This window comes from Ictidomys tridecemlineatus, chromosome X, assembly GCF_052094955.1.
Source record: "Ictidomys tridecemlineatus isolate mIctTri1 chromosome X, mIctTri1.hap1, whole genome shotgun sequence".
NCBI classification, from domain to species: domain Eukaryota; kingdom Metazoa; phylum Chordata; class Mammalia; order Rodentia; family Sciuridae; genus Ictidomys; species Ictidomys tridecemlineatus.
The window spans coordinates 84,574,755-84,592,844 of record NC_135493.1 but is presented as its reverse complement, the minus strand read 5'-3'; the positions used below and the strand labels follow the sequence as shown (position 1 = coordinate 84,592,844).

Sequence of the window (18,090 nt, the reverse complement as noted above, 5' to 3'; positions counted from 1 at the left end):
GTACCTGTGGATACATCTCCATCTCTCAGGGAAGAAAACTGAGGCACAAGTGGCTAAAAATTAACAGAGAAATTTAGAAATGATAGGCCTTGCATTTGAACTTTAGCTGTGTGGTACTAGTTCAAGTCAGTGTTTGATTAATGTTAACAGAATATACTCTATGTTAATTAGCACAGGGATTAAGGTAGAATTAACACAGAGAGTTATAAATTCTATGCATTTAGCGGCTAGAGGAATAAGATCTATTTCTGCCCCCTCAGAATGATTACCACAATAATATAGCCAAATTGGCTTCTAAGGGCATTCCCACCTCTGCCACAGTTAGGTAGCAGGAGAATGGGGAAGCTTCTATTGCAACTGTGGTTTCTAGGTATAAAGTGTCTTTGTTGCCAGGCTCAGTGGCCCATGCCTGTAATCCCAGAAGCTCAGGAGCCTGAGGCAGGAGGATTGTGAGTTCAAAGCCAGCTTCAGCAACTTAGCGAGGCACTAAGCAACTCAGTGAGACCCTGTCTCTAAATAAAATACAAAATAGGGCTGGGGATATGGCTCAGTGGTCGATTGCCCCTGAGTTCAATCCCTGGTATCCCCCCCAAAAAAAACAAAGATTTAAAAAGTGTTTTGTTTTAATATTTTTTAGTTGTATATGGACACAATATCTTTATTTTGTTTTTTTTAAAATTAATTAGTTTGTTTAATTATGTGGTACTTAGGATCAAACCCAATGCCTCACACTTGGTAGGCAAATGTTCTACCACTGAGCCACAACCCCAGCCCCCAAATTAATTTTTTTTGACGATGCTGGGGATTGAACCCAGGGCCTTGTGCATGCAAGGCAAGCACTGTACCATCTGAGCTACATCCCAAGCCCTAAAAAGTGTTTTTGTTGTCCTCCAGGAAATAAGAAACTTCTCCAGAACTGTTGACTCAAGGGAGATTCTTCTCGAAGCTAGATCTACACTTCCAAGTCATGCCTGCCTTACTTCATATCTCTCTATACTTAGATAGATTCTACATGAAATATGGACAGTGTGTATCATATTGGCAAATGGAAAAACACACCTGGAACCCTAATAGCAAGAACTCTAGGAAAAGGAGACTTAAGATTTCCAACCTTTTCAGTACACAGACACTGGAATGTATGCTGAGAGAAATAATAGGAGGTATACAGCAAAGTGTTCTCAATCCTGTGTTCATTACCTCCTCAATGTTTTTCTTTTCTCCTTTCAACCTACCTGACACCACTATTCCTTACGCCTGGATGAAACTTAAAACTCTGCTTATGCTCCAGGCTACCCAATGATGCTAGATATAAGTTGGGGAAAGAGGATCTCAAAATCTGGGTGTATTATGTTCTTCACTCTGAACTGCTTTTATTTCATTAGAATTATTATTATTTTGCTGTGTTAGGGATTGAACCCAGGAGCACACTACCACTAGGCTACATCCCCAGCTCTTTTTCTTTATTTATTTAATGTTCTTATTAGGTGTTGATGGACCTTTATTTTATTCATTTATTTATATGTGGTGCTGAGAATTGAACCTAGTGTCTCACACATGTGAGGCAAGTGCTCAATCACTGAGCCATGACCCCTCCAGCCCTCTTTTTATTTTTTATTTTGAGGCAAGGTCTCACTAAGTTGCTCTAGCTGGCATTGGACTTGTGATCATCCTGACTTAGCCTTCCGAATAGCTGGGGTTACAGGTGTGCATCACTGCACCTGGGTTAATTGGAATTATTTTTTTAAATAATTGTATTATTTGCAAGTCAGCCACATCCCCCATACCGTATGAGTCTATTCTAAATCTTCCCTCATGCCTCATGTTTCTTGTTTCAATCCTCCCTCACAATCTTCACAAAGCCACCTCTAAATCCTCACAAAGGAACACCATTGGATTATATTTCTTCCTTAAATTCACTCCTATTTACATTTTCTCCAGATACTCTAAGATTTTAATCCTCTTCTTCCATTTGTGATTTAACACCACCAAGTCTTTATTTGTATATAATAGATACTATAAGCCAGTGTGGTCTTAGAATAACATAGTCTATATCTGAACTACAAGTCTACTATTTACTAGCTATGCAACCTTAAGTAATTAACTCAACTTCTCTAAATCTTGTTCTATTTTCTGTAATGAAGTTACCTTTTTCACATGAGATAATGCATATAAAATAATTGAAATATAATTTGTACCTAGGAAGCACTCAACAAAAATGGCTCAGATGCAGGAAAATTATGAAATATGGGCAAAAACAGGAAGAGCTTAGATGGAAAAAAAAACTTTTCTATAATCATATTGATGTCTGTAATACTGAGACTATTTGTGTAGACAGGATAAATCAGATGTATCGTTATTTTATTATCTCATTCCATCATCCCCTATTATCATTAAGAACCAAGATTCTTGGTTTGGTAGAAATATGTAACATTAGCTGTACATCTTGTCATAAAAGATAATAAATAATTCACTAAGGACTACTTGAATAATCTCCAAAGCACTCAAAAATGAAAAGATATCTACTGGCCAATGATCATTAATAAATATATAGCAAGTGGAATTGCTTAAAACACATCAAATATATGAAAATCTAATAATTCATAATTTTCCCTTTAAAATATACTTATTTTTCATCTGCAAAGGATTATAAGCAACTAAATAATTCTTCTGAAAACTCCTAAAGGGAAAGACACAAATATTTCCCTGTCTTCTTTTTACAATTTATATCTCAATTTAACAAAATTTTGATAAAGGGAAATTTGTTAAAGAATTATTCCAGTTAGTAAAGGAAGAATGACAGAAGTACCCTATCACAATTTTGCAACCTCTAATCATATAATGATTCTACACAATTAACACTAATTGCTGCTAACTGTAAAAAGAGTAACAACCTGACCTCATGTGCCTTTTGATGCAAATAATCAAAACTCCCCTTGAAATATTCTTTTCAAAATATTTACCTGAGGGACTGGGGCTGTAGCTCAGTGGCAGAGTGCTTGCCTAGCATGTGTGAGGCAATGGGTTCCATCCTCAGCACCACATTAAAAATAAACAAATAAAATAAAGGCATTCTGTCCATCTACAACTACAAAATAAATTTTTAAAAAATTGTGCTTGAACCTGGTCAAGCTCATAAATCTGATTATTGATATATATAGGAAAAACATAGGGAAAACAGGAATAAGCTAAACTATACATCATGGATACAGTCAGCAAACTTGAGAACATCATATCACCCCCTTTCTTCAATGAATAAGTAACATGGAAAAAGAGGGGATACACTGAGGATTTATAGTGTAAGAGGTGCTTAAAATAGGTATAAAAAAAGCTAAATGAGCTGGGGATAGAGAGCATGCTTGGCATATGCAAGGACCTGAATTCAATCCCCAACACCAAAAAAGAAAAAAAAAGTAAAAAGAAAAGACATAAAATGTTAGATAAAATGGAACTGTAATATTTGACTATATACATTTGTGTGCTAAAACTATATATCATATTGTTGGTTATCATAAATCTCAGGATAACAGTTACATAGTGGTGTAGGGAGTATGTTCTGATTGGAAACTACAGAGGAAGGCCATCTGGGTTGGCTGGGAAATTTCTATTTATTGACTTGGTGATGGCTTTAAGTGTGTTTCCTTTTTCAGAAAGCAATGAGCTATCATTCTGTTTTATGTGATTGTCTTCCTTTGTGCTACATTTTACAATAAAAAAGTTCTTCAAAGGAAGGAAAATAGTGAATTAAGCAATGATTGGATAGTACTTACGGTTTTTTAAAAAGAATTAGGTGAGGAAAATTGTCTCATTTACTGATTAACCCTTTAACACTTCTCAGCAGAGAGACTAAGGACGAGCACCCCAACACACACACACACAAATTAGTTTGTATAGGATCTGTTTCTCTAACTACAACCTGGTCAATGCAACTCTCTGTTAGGTTGACCTGCCTCCCTCTGAACCCCAATAATGATGGATCATAAGTATACCCACCCACTATATCTCATTTCTCCTTTAAGCTTCTAAATGTGGAACATCCTCTGTTCTCTAATAGAGACATTACCAAGTAGCAATCATCCCAATATTTTCATGACAAATGCCATTGATCCAGGAAAAGGAAACATTCCAGATCTGTCCTGCTTCCTTGTATGAATTATCTTAAGTGAACCCAACAACCTAAACCTTGACAAGTTCTCCCAGAGATGTCTTAGTAAGCCTGTCCTAGCTTCATAGAATGTCCAAGAAAGGTCCCATCATATATGTGGGGTATTATTCAAAGGTATCTCTACACATTTCACCTCTCATTTCTTTTTTTTTCACTGTAATTAGATGTGAACATTCTCTTTGTGTCACAGTAAAAAATTTAGCCTTTACCAGAGAGAAAGGGAATGAAAGGATTCAATATCCAATGATTTGGGAACAGCATAGAGCTAGTAAAATAGTGGCAGCATCAGACTGAAAACACCAAGGGTTCAAGCCTGCTAGATATAAGGCTTTTTTATACCCTTAAAGTCCATAGAACACAATTCTCTGGGCTGGGAATATAGCTCAGTTGGTAGAGTGCTTGCCTTGCATACACAAGACCCTGGGTTTGATCCCCAGCACCACACAAAAAAAGCAAAAGAATACAATTCTCAAGTTGTAAATCAGAGATTTGGTTTTATAGTATTTTGCTTTGTTTTTGGATTTATTTAAAATGAAAGTCTAGGGCTGGGGATATGGCTCAGTGATAGAGCACTTGCCTAGCATGTTTGAGGCACTGGGTTTGATTCTCAGCACCGCATATAAATAAATAAAGTCTATTAATAACTAAAAAAAATTTAAATGCAAGTCTAACTCAATCTTGTACTAGAAAATCAAATGTCCTCCATTTATTTTTTCCTAACTCAGTTTGCTCTAGATTAATTTATAAACAAGTTCATCTAGGCTTTGGCATAAATGTTAATTCTTTCTGAAGGTGACACTCTATTGATTAGGTTCATATGGACTTTGTCCACCTCAGAAGTCATAATCACTTTAATTAGGCTAACAGGGATAACTTCATGTCATTACCGCTCACTGGGGAGGGGTCCAAACTTGACAATGACTCTTACAGAAAACCCAACACCAGCAATGAGTAGAGTTCCAGCCTCAAAAATGCCTCTGGGAAACTCATGACCTGTGAATCTGGGGAGGTGCTGGAGTAGTTGGTTGGAAAAACATATGTGATCTGAGTCCACAGAAAGGCAGCCAGGGCACTTGCATATGAAATGTCTAGAAGATCCATTGTGAAAATGCTTTTCTTGGAAATTCTCTCTATGCAGACAGCCAGGGTGCTTAACATGAAAATAAGTTGTAACCCCATCCTTTCAATGTGGAAGCCATGAGCAGAAGTTACAAGCATATAGGGACCCATTGAAAAAAGGAAAATCAAAAGGCCTTTGGATTTCAAATTAATGAGTGATCTTAAATTGCACGTCCTAAGTTCAACTACATTTTCATGTATTTCATGAGTCCCTGCTTAATCACTCCACATTTTTCCTTTCTGCTGTGTGTTTCTGGGTAATTAACTCATATCCTGACTCCATTTGTTCAACTGGAGTATTCATTTTTATTTGGATTTTTGAGTAAAACCATAAATCAGGTGTGCCTGTCTAAGGTTTACTCAGTGGATTGTGGTCAAAGTGTTTTCCCAGATCGTGTGAACAACAGTAGTGGAAATTTTCATTTTAAAAAGTGTGCTTTAGGACTCAACCCCTGGTGGAGAACTAAGGAGGCCGAACCTACGGATGGCAGCAAGGGGTCAATCCAGGACCGGCGTTGGGTCGGGGGTGGAGGAGTCGGAAGTGGTTGGGGTTTGGGGGAGGAGATCCGCTCACACACAAGAGGAGGGTGTTGAGCCGCCATATCTGCTGCCGCCGCCGCAGTTGCGAATACAGCATCGGCACTTGGCTGCCTCCGCGGTGCTGCTAAGGTTCCTGTCGCTACCCCGTGGCCCTTGGCTTTCTCTGCCTTACTCCCGCCGGCGTAGCCCGCGCTTTCTGTCCTGTCGACCCGGCTCCTTCCCCGCCACACAGCAGGTCCTCAGACCATGGATCCCGGCAGCAGCAGCAGCGATTCAGCACCCGACTGCTGGGACCAGGTGGACATGGAAGCCCCGGGTTCGGCCCCGAGCGGGGATGGAATCTCCTCGGCAGTGGCCGAGGCCCCGCGCGAGCATCTCAGCTCGGCCTTCAGCCGCCAGCTCAACGTCAACGCCAAACCCTTCGTGCCTAATGTACACGCCGCGGAGTTCGTGCCGTCCTTCCTGCGGGGTTCGGCACAGCCGCCCACCCCCCTGGCCGGCTCCAACAGCATTGACGAAATCTGCATCAGCGCGGGAGACCCTCAAGGTAAAAGCCTGGGACGGGGGGCACCTGTGGAACCTTCCAAAGATGAACCTTTAGTGTCGTGTGAAGGTTCCAGTTCAGGCGTTACCATGGAACTTTCAGAACCTGTTGTAGAAAATGGAGAGGTGGAAATGGTCCTAGAAGAATCATGGGAGCACAGTAAAGAAGTAAGTGAAGCAGAGCCTGGGGGTTGTTCCTTGGGAGATTCAGGGCCCCCTGAAGAAAGTGGTCAGGAAATGATGGAGGAGAAAGAGGAAATAAGAAAATCAAAATCTGTGGTCGTACCCTCAGGTGCTCCTAAGAAAGAACACGTAAACGTGGTCTTCATTGGGCATGTAGATGCTGGCAAGTCAACCATTGGAGGACAGATCATGTTTTTAACTGGAATGGTTGACAAAAGGACACTTGAGAAATATGAACGAGAAGCTAAGGAGAAAAACAGAGAAACTTGGTATTTGTCCTGGGCCTTAGATACAAATCAGGAAGAACGAGACAAGGGTAAAACAGTAGAAGTGGGTCGTGCCTATTTTGAAACAGAAAAGAAACATTTCACAATTTTAGATGCTCCTGGCCACAAGAGTTTTGTCCCAAATATGATTGGTGGTGCTTCTCAAGCTGATTTGGCTGTGCTAGTAATTTCTGCCAGAAAAGGAGAGTTTGAAACAGGATTTGAAAAAGGTGGACAGACGAGAGAACATGCAATGCTAGCCAAAACGGCAGGTGTGAAACATTTAATAGTGCTTATTAATAAGATGGATGATCCCACGGTAAATTGGAGCAGCGAGAGATATGAAGAATGTAAAGAAAAACTGGTGCCCTTTTTGAAAAAAGTCGGCTTCAGTCCGAAAAAGGACATTCACTTTATGCCCTGCTCAGGACTGACCGGAGCAAATATTAAAGAGCAATCAGATTTCTGCCCTTGGTACACTGGATTACCATTTATTCCATATTTAGATAATTTGCCAAACTTCAACAGATCAATTGATGGACCAATTAGACTGCCAATTGTGGATAAGTACAAGGATATGGGCACCGTGGTCCTGGGAAAGCTGGAATCAGGATCCATTTTTAAAGGCCAGCAACTTGTGATGATGCCAAACAAGCACAGTGTAGAAGTTCTTGGAATACTTTCTGATGATACTGAAACTGATTTTGTAGCCCCAGGTGAAAACCTGAAAATCAGACTGAAAGGAATTGAAGAAGAGGAGATTCTTCCAGGCTTCATACTTTGTGACCCCAGTAATCTTTGCCATTCTGGACGCACATTTGATGTTCAGATAGTGATCATTGAGCACAAATCTATCATCTGCCCAGGTTATAATGCGGTGCTGCACATTCATACTTGTATTGAGGAAGTTGAGATAACAGCCTTAATCTCCTTGGTAGACAAAAAATCAGGAGAAAAAAGTAAGACACGACCCCGTTTTGTGAAGCAAGATCAAGTGTGCATTGCCCGTTTAAGGACAGCAGGAACTATTTGCCTCGAGACATTTAAAGATTTTCCTCAGATGGGTCGTTTTACCTTAAGAGATGAGGGTAAGACCATTGCAATTGGAAAAGTTCTGAAACTAGTCCCAGAAAAGGACTAAGCAATTTTCTTGATGCCTCTGCACGATACTGTGAGGAGAATTGACTGCAACAGTTCACCACCTTCTCTTGTTATTGCTCATCAACAGACTTTTCTCCATATTTTGCAAGAGAAATTTCACAGCAAAAATCCATGTTTTGTCAGCTTTCTCATGTTGAGATCTCAGTTATGTCACTGTTGAAAATACCTACAAGTTTCCTCCCCCTGTAACACTCTGCTTCCGTGGACAGATCAGTAATAGCTTTGTTAGTGATGTGGACGTAATTGCCTATACTAATGAAAAATTAATATATTTTTTAATTTTTCATTTTCCTTTAGGATATTTAGACAACCCTCGTTCCACGCAGACCAATCAGAGTGTGTCAGTGTGTGTGTACATGTTAAAAAGACAACTAACATGTGAATAAAATATTCCATTTGAAACTCTTCCGTATTTGAAATGCTTTTGAATAATGTTTAAAATTCGTATGGAATAATATTCATTTAGCTTTTTTACTTTCTTAAGTAATTGAATATGTTTATTATGTTTTAAAATTTTTCCCCCACTCACTGTTTTAAATGAGGGACTTACACAAAAAAAAGTTTATGCTAAAGGAAAAATTTTTTTTGAAAAAAAAAACATTTTAGGGAACTTTGCTTTTTGTGTCCAAGCCCAACCAACAAAGGAGGTCTTCTTCCCTTGATTTGAAAATGAAAGGCTTAGGTCATCTTAATTTGTATTCCATCAGGCCCTATGATATTGAGCATGGCCAAATCACATATATGGATTCAGACCATATGTTCACTAGATTCTTAAGACTCCAACATCTTAACACATCCCTTGATATTGTTCAGTTGTAAACTTGTGGTATGAGATACAACACAATAAAGGGTATGACTGTTTAAAAGATAAAAGCTTGCAATAGGGCTGTGGGTCAATTTAGTAAAAGTTAAGGGTTAATGAGAGTTCTGATCCAGGAAATGAGAACATTCAACCCTTATATTCTTCAGTGCTTGTGGTTGATAGGAAAGATGAAAGGTCATTTTTATAACCACATGACAACAAACAGGATCAGAGGCACTGAACATTTCCTTGAACAACTTTTTGAGAAAAACACAAATTTCAGATTCTGTGGTGACTACAGTTATTGCCAGAAGAGTGACCTCTTATAACCTGCATATCGTTCAACAGCTGGATGACTTTCTTTCTTGGTAAGTGGATAATGGCCCAGCAAACATGTACTGAATGGTGGGCAGGGTCACTTTTTCTTAGGCATAGCCATATACCTGCAGTAAGAAATATTCGGCTGTTTGATAAACCTTTCACTCATGAGCTGGTTGAACAGGTGTGGAGGGTATTGCCACAAGACCCTGGGCCTATGCTTGAGCAAAGTGTCTCCTTCTCAGTGGTCCCTTTCTTTGTGTGCCTATGAACCTTCAGGGTATTAACTGGATAGAGATAGCCACTGTCAGAGCTTGAATACCATCTTTTCACTGTGAATCATTCATCACAGATTATCAGGGCACTCACATGGGAAATAGGGATTTTTAGTTTGTCATATGTCAGCTAACCTAATCTACAGGAATGTAGATTATATTAGCTCATACTGTCAGACCCAATCCTTTAATCATTAGGATGTCAGTGGCAAGAGTTTCATCTTTATCATAAGAGCCCCTTCTCTCAGTTCTTTAGGCTGCACTTTGTACAATTAAAGACCAGTCTAGTGCTTGATAAAAGTTTTGCCTTGCCAGCCACTGGTTTTTAAAATTTATTTTCAATGCTTCATTGTTTTATAATTTTAGTAAAATTACCAATGGCAATATTGTGTATGTTTTCCACATATAGGCCACAAATATAAGCCAGGACAGAACTATTTGTCCATCCAATTTGGATAATTTCCCATCAAAAACTGAATCCTGAATGTTTGCCTCAGCCAGTTGTATAGTTGTTCAGAACTCTGAAGTGTGCATATATAACTTTTAGAGAAGGGACACAAATCTTTAGATTTGAAAAAGCAATTCTTTGCACTTCAATGAGTAGCAGGTAATCCAGGTGGTTTGGAGAAACCAGGTTTTTGCTCTTTTAAGATGATTGATAAAATACATGATAACATTTTTTCTTGCTTCTAGATACTTTCCTCTATAGTTGTTAAAATCTGATGGTGTTATCCAAATTAGGATGTCTGTCATTCACAGACACAGTACTAGGTTCTTTTGAGCATCCAACTGCTTATAAAGCCACTTGAGGGAAGTGTCCCTTCAGAGGTTTCCTGTTGTCTCCAATTCAGACTAATTTCACTTAATTGTCTTCAGTGATTCATCTCAAATTTCTGGCAGCCAAGATAATGTAGAATCTTCCCAAGTCGGGTTACATCCTAAACACATTATGGACTTCCTACTTCAGGCTTTCTCAGTAAGTATCTATTTAATGGCTCTTAGCAACTTTCCTCACAAGATTCCTTCTTTATTCCTTTGGTCATTATAGGACATATCTATACTTCAGCAAAGCCCTAAGAAGGAAAGAAGGGGAATGTTTGGGCTGGGTAGAAGCTAGCAGACTATATTGCTCACTTCAACCATCTTTCTCTGGTACCCAAGAAAACTTGACAATGTTCTTATTATCCACTAAGGTCACTATTCCTGGGCTGGGGATATAGCTCAGTTGGTAGAGTGCTTGCCTCACATGCATGGGGCCCTGGGTTCAATCCACAGCACCACCAAAAAAAAAAAAAAAAAAAAGTTCACTATTCCTGTCTTTAAATGACAGATCTTTAGAGCTGGGGATATAGCCCAGTGTTAAAGTGCTGGCCTAGCATGTACAAGAGCTTGGGTTCAATTCCTAGTAGCACACATACAAATCTCTCAAAGCAGATCCTTCTTTCACAGTGTGATTTTGGTTTACTACAATGCAAGAACCTGCTTTTTTAGAAGTTTGCTTATAAACATTTGGCAAATAACACTTTAATTTAAACTGGGCTGTAAAGTAACAGGGAAGATTAGTAATGTCCTATCCATTAAAAGAGAAACACTTCAACAACCACACAATTTCTGTCAAAACCTAAACATTTGAACATGTTCACATTGATCCAGTGCCTGGTTTCATGTTTACTATGTTTCCTTCCTATATTTCCTGTTGAGACTATTGGGATGTTTCCAGTTTTTCTAGTTTTGGGTTACAATATCTACTTATATTTGAACATTGAGGGGAAAAATTTGACACCATTCATTACTTTCAAGGGGTGGGGAAGTGAACTTGCTTTACAATTCAGAAGATACCTTTTCAAAGCATCAGTGTGTACTAATGTTTCACAGATTGCCAGAGTCAACAAGAAAAAAGGAAAAGAAGAACCTGGGGCTGAAGTGATGGCTCAGTGGTAGAGCGCTTGCCTAGCACATGTGAGGCACTGGGTTCTACCCTGACCCTTAACACCACATAAATATAAATGAATAAAGGTATTGTGTCCACCTACAACCAAAAAAAATATTTAAAGAAAAGAACCTACTGACTGAAGCATACCATGTTGCAGAAAGCAAAAAGTGGGGGAAAAGCTTTACTTACAAACCAAAGGGCACATTTCTACAATTTTATACTGTAACTTATAGAATATTAAAAATTAGCTTCTCACACATCCTTCACTCAACTATGCCAGATTGTTTTACAGGAAATTTGTCTAAATTCTAAGGAGATTTTCTTTTCCTATATTTACCCTTAAAAACTCTAATTTTGCCAGATTCTTGCACTCCTGTAATCCAAGCGGCTGGGGAGTCTGAGATAGGAAGATCCAGGGTTCAAAGCCAGCCTCAGCAACAGCAAGGCACTGAGCAACTCTCTAAATACAAAATAGGGCTGGGATGTGGCTCAGTGGCTGAGTGCCCCTGAGTTCAATTCCTGGTATCCCCCCCAGCAAAAAACAAAACAAAACAAAAAAAAAACACCTAATTTCTTTTTGTAAATCAGGGTTGGCAAAAGGTTCAAATAATAAAATAATAAAAGGGGTTTTAGCAAAGCCATTTATTTTCTACTCAGATTAACATTAAACAACTAGAATTTGCATACACAGATAATTTACAGACATTTCTCAGTTCTCTAGTGAAGACATTTTTCTTTTTGATTGATGAATCTCTTTAAAAAAAGTCCAAGCAGAGTGTATTAAAACCTGGGTTTAGCATGAGAGGACAAAAAAAGATTTGTTCACAGGCTGCTATACACAATCATGTCAATGTCTCTCACTTGATATGATATATATCCAATATACACCTAATTATAGTTCTTTCTTATTTGGGGCACTGAATGAAAAGCTTTCTCTATTCTCTAGCGGAGCCTTAGATGAATTATCTCTTCCTGAGACTGCTTTTACTTGCCCTACTGCAGTCTAACAGTGACATTTTGCCACACAAATAGATTCATAAAGGATACTTCACGTGGAAAGTTACCAAAAAATATCCTAAGGCTTCTTCAGGTTTAGCTGACGGTACCTGGATTAAATATTAGTGGGTTTTTTGTTGTTATTGGTTCATTATAATTATACATAATAGTAGGATTCATTGTGATATGAATTTTGGCAAATTTTACTCCCTAGTTCTCCCCTGTCCCTCTCCTCCTTCCCCTGATCCCCTTCCTCTACTTGTTTCCCTTTCATTTTTATGAGATCCTTTTCCCCTTTTATTCTCTCTAGCTTCCACATATGAGATAAAAACACAGGACCATTGTCTTTCTAGGACTGGTTTATTTCACCTAATATGAATGTTAATGTTTTATTTTCATCCTTGTATTTATTTTTTGCACTCTGCTTTAATGATGCTCTTATGACATTTTCTAAATTTTCTCAGTTTCATTTAGTAGTGTGTAAATGAGTAGGTGAAAAAATATGCTCTATTTTTTAAACATCTGAAGACTTAGAACATTCTGTCATTAACATAAATCAGGATCTATCTCCATCCATGTTCTTCAATGCATGCTAAATGAAAAACTTTTGTCTGAAAGAGCAGATGATCCACAAGTATAAATTTCATACATTTAAGAAAGGAATACAGCCGGGTATGGTGGTACATACCTCTAATCCCAGCGGATTGGGAGGCTAAAACAGGAGGATTATGAGTTCAAAGCCAGCTTCAGCAAAAGCAAGGTGCTAAGCAACTCAGTGAGACCCTGTCTCTAAATAAAATACAAAAAAAGGGTTGGGGATGTGGCTCAGTAGTTAAGTACCCCTGGATTCACTTCTCTGATTGGGCAGAATTGGGTCACTGCTCCCCCCCCAAAAAAAAGGAGAAAAAGAAAAAGAAGGGAATATAGAGGGTTTGAAGGTCAAGAGATGTATTTAAGGAGGCCCTTAATTGAAGGATGACTTATTAAAGACAAATGAGAGGTGGCCTCACATATCCTGGTGGTGAATAAAACAATATAATGACCAAAATTTAGCATATTTCAAGAACTGTTTGCCTTCTTGAATGACACACCATTGGAGGCTGGGAGGGAAGCTGGAGGCATAAGAAAGATAATACTGTTCCCCTAGTAGAATCTGAGCTGTGCCCCCACATGGTTGGGGGGGGGCAAATGCACAGTTTATTCATTCTGTAAGAAAAGGGAGTAAAAGCTGAGGGACAATATAGCCAGCATGGCAGCCGACTCTGAAATCAGCAAGCCTCCCAGTCCTAAAAGAGTATTAGAGCACACACTATCTATCAATGTCTGAGTTAGCGAGACACAAGATAACACATAACCAGAGTGTACAGACTAGTAAACAGCTACTAGTCCAATACCCTTGGGATCCCAACTTTGCCAATAGCTCCCACCATTAGAGTAGTGGTCAGAATCAAAATGTTCTCCCCATGACTTGGAATATGCTTAGAACTGTGTTGAACAAAGGATGGTCTTTTTTCCTCTTTCTCTGCTGATATTTCCTATGGTGCTCTTGGTCATTCACAGAAGTGGCTATGACCCATAACAGAGGGGAAAATTAATGCCCTGGGGAACTGCCAATCAGAATCTTGAACAAAACACCTGACCTCTCTTCTGTGATTCTTTGTGCACAACATGAAAAGAATGCAAGTTATTTGCTTTGTAGGACTGTTTTTGAGGACTGAACCAGTAGTGTCAGGACACAGTGTGTGGCTCAGTCCTTGTGAGTTTATTCTCTCCAATCCTTTTTTAATCCTTAACTCTGAGTTTTTGACCCTGGAGCTCAGGTTGACCTTTTTACCAGATAATTTGATTTCTGACCTAACAGCCTTACCTACCAATGCCCAATGATAATAAAAACCAATTTTGTTCAAAGAAGCATTGCCCATTTCCAGGATGAGATTCAGGAATTCTACAATCCATTCATGACTATCCCATTCACTTTTATCATAGGATGGTTTTACAAACCTAACCTATAGCCAGGGGTGAACAGTGACCCAATTCTGCCCAATTATACATAGAGAGGTTGGGTTGGGCATTCTGTAGAAGAGGCTGGTTCTTAAAACTAGAAGTGTGAGAAAAGAAGATGGTGGTACCCGCAATGTGGTATAAATACCTAGAACTGTTGCAGATGTTGGGACAAGCATGGAGGCATATAGTCAACGTTGCTGAAAATGGTTAAGCAGGTGTATGAAAACTATGGTGTCCTTGAGGGCATCATTGAGCAGTTGAACCAATGCAAGCATACTTCTAGATTTATCAGAGAAAAAATGTAAGGTCCTGGTTGTTTATAATATTGGCTCTAAACTTTAGCTGCATAGGTAACTCATTTTAAGGTGGCCTTTAGAAGTACTAATGTCCTAGCCCCATATCCAGAAATTGTGATTTCATTAGTGTGTATTGTGGCTTTGGTCATTTTTAAAAACCTTCTGGTATAAACAGTGTCATACACATGACTAGATATAATATTATAAGGAATACATGTACAACTCAGCTTAATCAATTAATATCAGTTGATCAATCTTATTTCATCAAAATCCTCACCAATTCCTACCAATCCAGAGGTTATTTCAAAGCTAATCCTATATATCATATCATTTAATAGAAGATTATTTCAATATGTATCTGTAAAAGATGTAAACATTTTAAAATAAAAGGACAATAGAGTAATCAAGTGTACAAAATTAAACAATTTCTGAATATTTTATTTTCCTTTATTTAAAAAAACTAGATGTTGATGGACTTTATTTTATTCATTTATTGATATGTGGTGCCCAGAATCAAACCCAGTGCCTGACACATGCTAGGCAAGTGCTCTATCATTCAGCCCCAGCCCCAGCCCCTTTCATTATTATTATTTTTTTTAAGACAAGGTCTTGTTATGTTGCCAGGCCAGCCTCTAATGCTTGGCCTTAAGCCATCTTCTGCCTCATTCTCCCACATATCTGGGACTACTCAGAAGTTTTTCTAGACATCTTCAAGTATTCATTCCTAGTTCAATTGTCCAATTGTTTATAAATATTGATTTTTCAACTCAGGATCCAATTTACTTTCATACATTATTACTTGTTGATATGCCTACCAAGTCTCTTTTAATTTATAGGTTGTCGCTTCTCTATTTTTATTTTATTTTATTTATTTGTTGAAGAATTTGGGTCTTTTATTTTTCACAGTCTCTTATAGTCTGGATTTTGCTGACATTCTCCTCTTATCATTTAGTATGTCTCTTGGTCTCCTATTTTTCCTAAAATTGGTTGTTAGAGACAGAGCCTTCATTACATTAAAGTTTGCTTTTTTCCCCCTATTTTTTAGCAAGAATATTTCCCAGGTTATACTTTGTACTTCATGTGAATACACACAATGTGTGATTATCTCTCTTTTTATGATGTTAGCAGTCACTAATAGTTATTGCCTAGATTCAATATGTTATTACAGATATGTAGATATTCCACCTATCCTTCATGTATTAGCTAGTATTACTCTAAAGAATCCTCCCCTTATTAGCTCTTTGCTGAGAGAAGATAGTATGCATTTTGAAGGATCATTTTTATTCCTTACTTTCATATACTGGTTATTTATTATAAATAATACATTTATTCTTTGGCACTTTTAAAGATGACCACAAAATATATTTTACAACCATAATGAATATAATATTTAAGTATGTTTTTAAGTAATTTAATTATTATTCTTATAAGTGCTCAGATTGTCCCATTTTAGGTATTGAGGCTCTTCAGTTTGGCTCTTGACTCCTTTCTTCATGACCCAAATAGTCTTTGATAGCTTCCCATTTTCTGATAAAAAAGATTGTTCAAATCTCACTTTATACATTTCTGGAAATAAGATAATACAATCTTGATTCTTTTAGTGGAAAATGTTTTCTAGGGGATAAAATCATGGGGCTTGGCTGTATGCTACTGGGTTCATCATTGTTTGTAGAAGATGGAGCTAAGAAATATGTATTTTTTAAAGAAAACACATCATGTGAGTTCATATTGATAATCCCCATTGAAATTCAGGACTCCAGGATATGTTCTTTGTGTCATTAATCTTACTTCAGTATATCCTTACTCTGAAGCCACAAATCCTGACTCCCAATGACACCAACAAAATAACTCATTTGTGTAATCCCACACTTTACAACTAACAATTTCTTTAAAAGAATGCCAACCCTATCTTTAAAAATAGTAATTCTGAAAACAGTTTGAAAACTTTATGTGGTTCTCTTGATTGTCAGGTTATATCTCACTTAAAATGTACAGAACAAATGCCTATATTTTAAAATCATTTGAAATTACAATGCCACCAACTGAAAGCACAATAAAGTTCATTCAATTCATTTTGGTTTTCATTGATAAAAATTATTAACTTATTTAATTACTTTTTATAAATATGTAGAAGGTTTCATAATACCAAAGTCAAACCTATAAAACAACATAATTTAGTGGCCTCCCTGTCATTTTTGTCCCTCGTACTCTGTACTCTCTCTCTCTCTCCAATAGGTATAATTTTTAGTTTGCTGATTATGATTTACTCATAAATGTATTTGTGACATTTCATAAGTGATAATGTACTATACTGTTTTCCACAGCTTGATTTTTTTCCACTTTTAAATTGTTAATCAGCTTTCTGTCACTGTGACCAAAATACCAGAGAAGAATAACTTAGAAAAGAAAAGTTGATTCTTTCAGGCCCATGATTTCTGAGATTCAGACTGGGTTCACTGAACCCATTGCTCTGGGCCTGAGGTGAAGCAGAACATCATTGCAGAAGGATGTGGTAGAGGAAAGTTTCTCAACTAATGGCAGCCAGATAGTGGAGAGAACAAGGAGCTAGGGACAACATAAATCCCCAGGGGTCTGTCCCCAGTGACCTACTTCCTCCAACCACACCCCACCTGCCTACAGTTACCACCCAATAATCCATTCATATTATCAATTCGTCAAGCTGATTAATTTGCTGATTAGGTAACAGCTCTCATAATCTAATCATTTCACCTCTTAACATTCCTGCATTGCCACCTGACCTTTTCTGGGGACATGTCATATCCAAATTATAATGTCAATATACCCTAGAAAGTATGCCAAATAAATATATGGAAATAGGCTTCATTCCTTTTCATAGCTGCATAATATTCAATTATTTTTCAAATCTTTTATTCATAGATATCTAATCACTCTAATTTTTGCAATAACACACACACTGCTGAAATTAGAAACATTTTCATATTTTCCCAGTGTTTCTTTGATTTTGAGACTTGGGACTTATGGGTCAAAAAAGTATATGCTAAATATTGCCTAATTACCCTCCAGAAGAATTTTATCATTTTGCAGGCAATTTGTCTTCTTAAAAAACTCCCCAGGTAGGCTGTGATTGTGGCTCAGTGGTAGAGTGCTTGCCTAGCATGCATAAAGACCTGGGTTCAATCCTCAGCACCACATAAAAATAAAGATTTTATGTTTACCTAAAACTAAAAAATAAATATAAAAAAAAACCTTCCCAGGTAATTCTGTGGTTTTGCAAGTGTGGAGAGCCACTGATTCATGTCACTGTTGATTGGTTTTTGTTTGTTCTCTTATTGGAACTTACAACCTAAAGTAATTGTTAATTAATATAAAATTGACAATTGGAATCTTCCTTCTGGATCCAATATTAATAGACATCAAGTACTACTGCATTCATCTTTACAACCACAGTGGCTAGCACAAGGGCTTAGTACAAAACACATGCTATATATTCAACACAAATATATGGTGAGT

At 37.7% G+C, this 18,090-nt stretch overlaps 1 protein-coding gene across 1 annotated transcript; it reads left to right on the top strand.

The window, feature by feature from the left end:
- Positions 1–5,831: 5,831 nt before the first annotated feature.
- On the top strand, positions 5,832–8,379 carry Gspt2 (G1 to S phase transition 2). Its single transcript, XM_005341912.3, has one exon. The coding sequence runs from the start codon at positions 6,068–6,070 to the stop codon at positions 7,952–7,954; it is 1,887 nt and encodes a 628-aa protein (XP_005341969.1). The 5' UTR covers positions 5,832–6,067; the 3' UTR covers positions 7,955–8,379.
- The last annotated feature ends 9,711 nt before the right edge of the window (positions 8,380–18,090 follow it).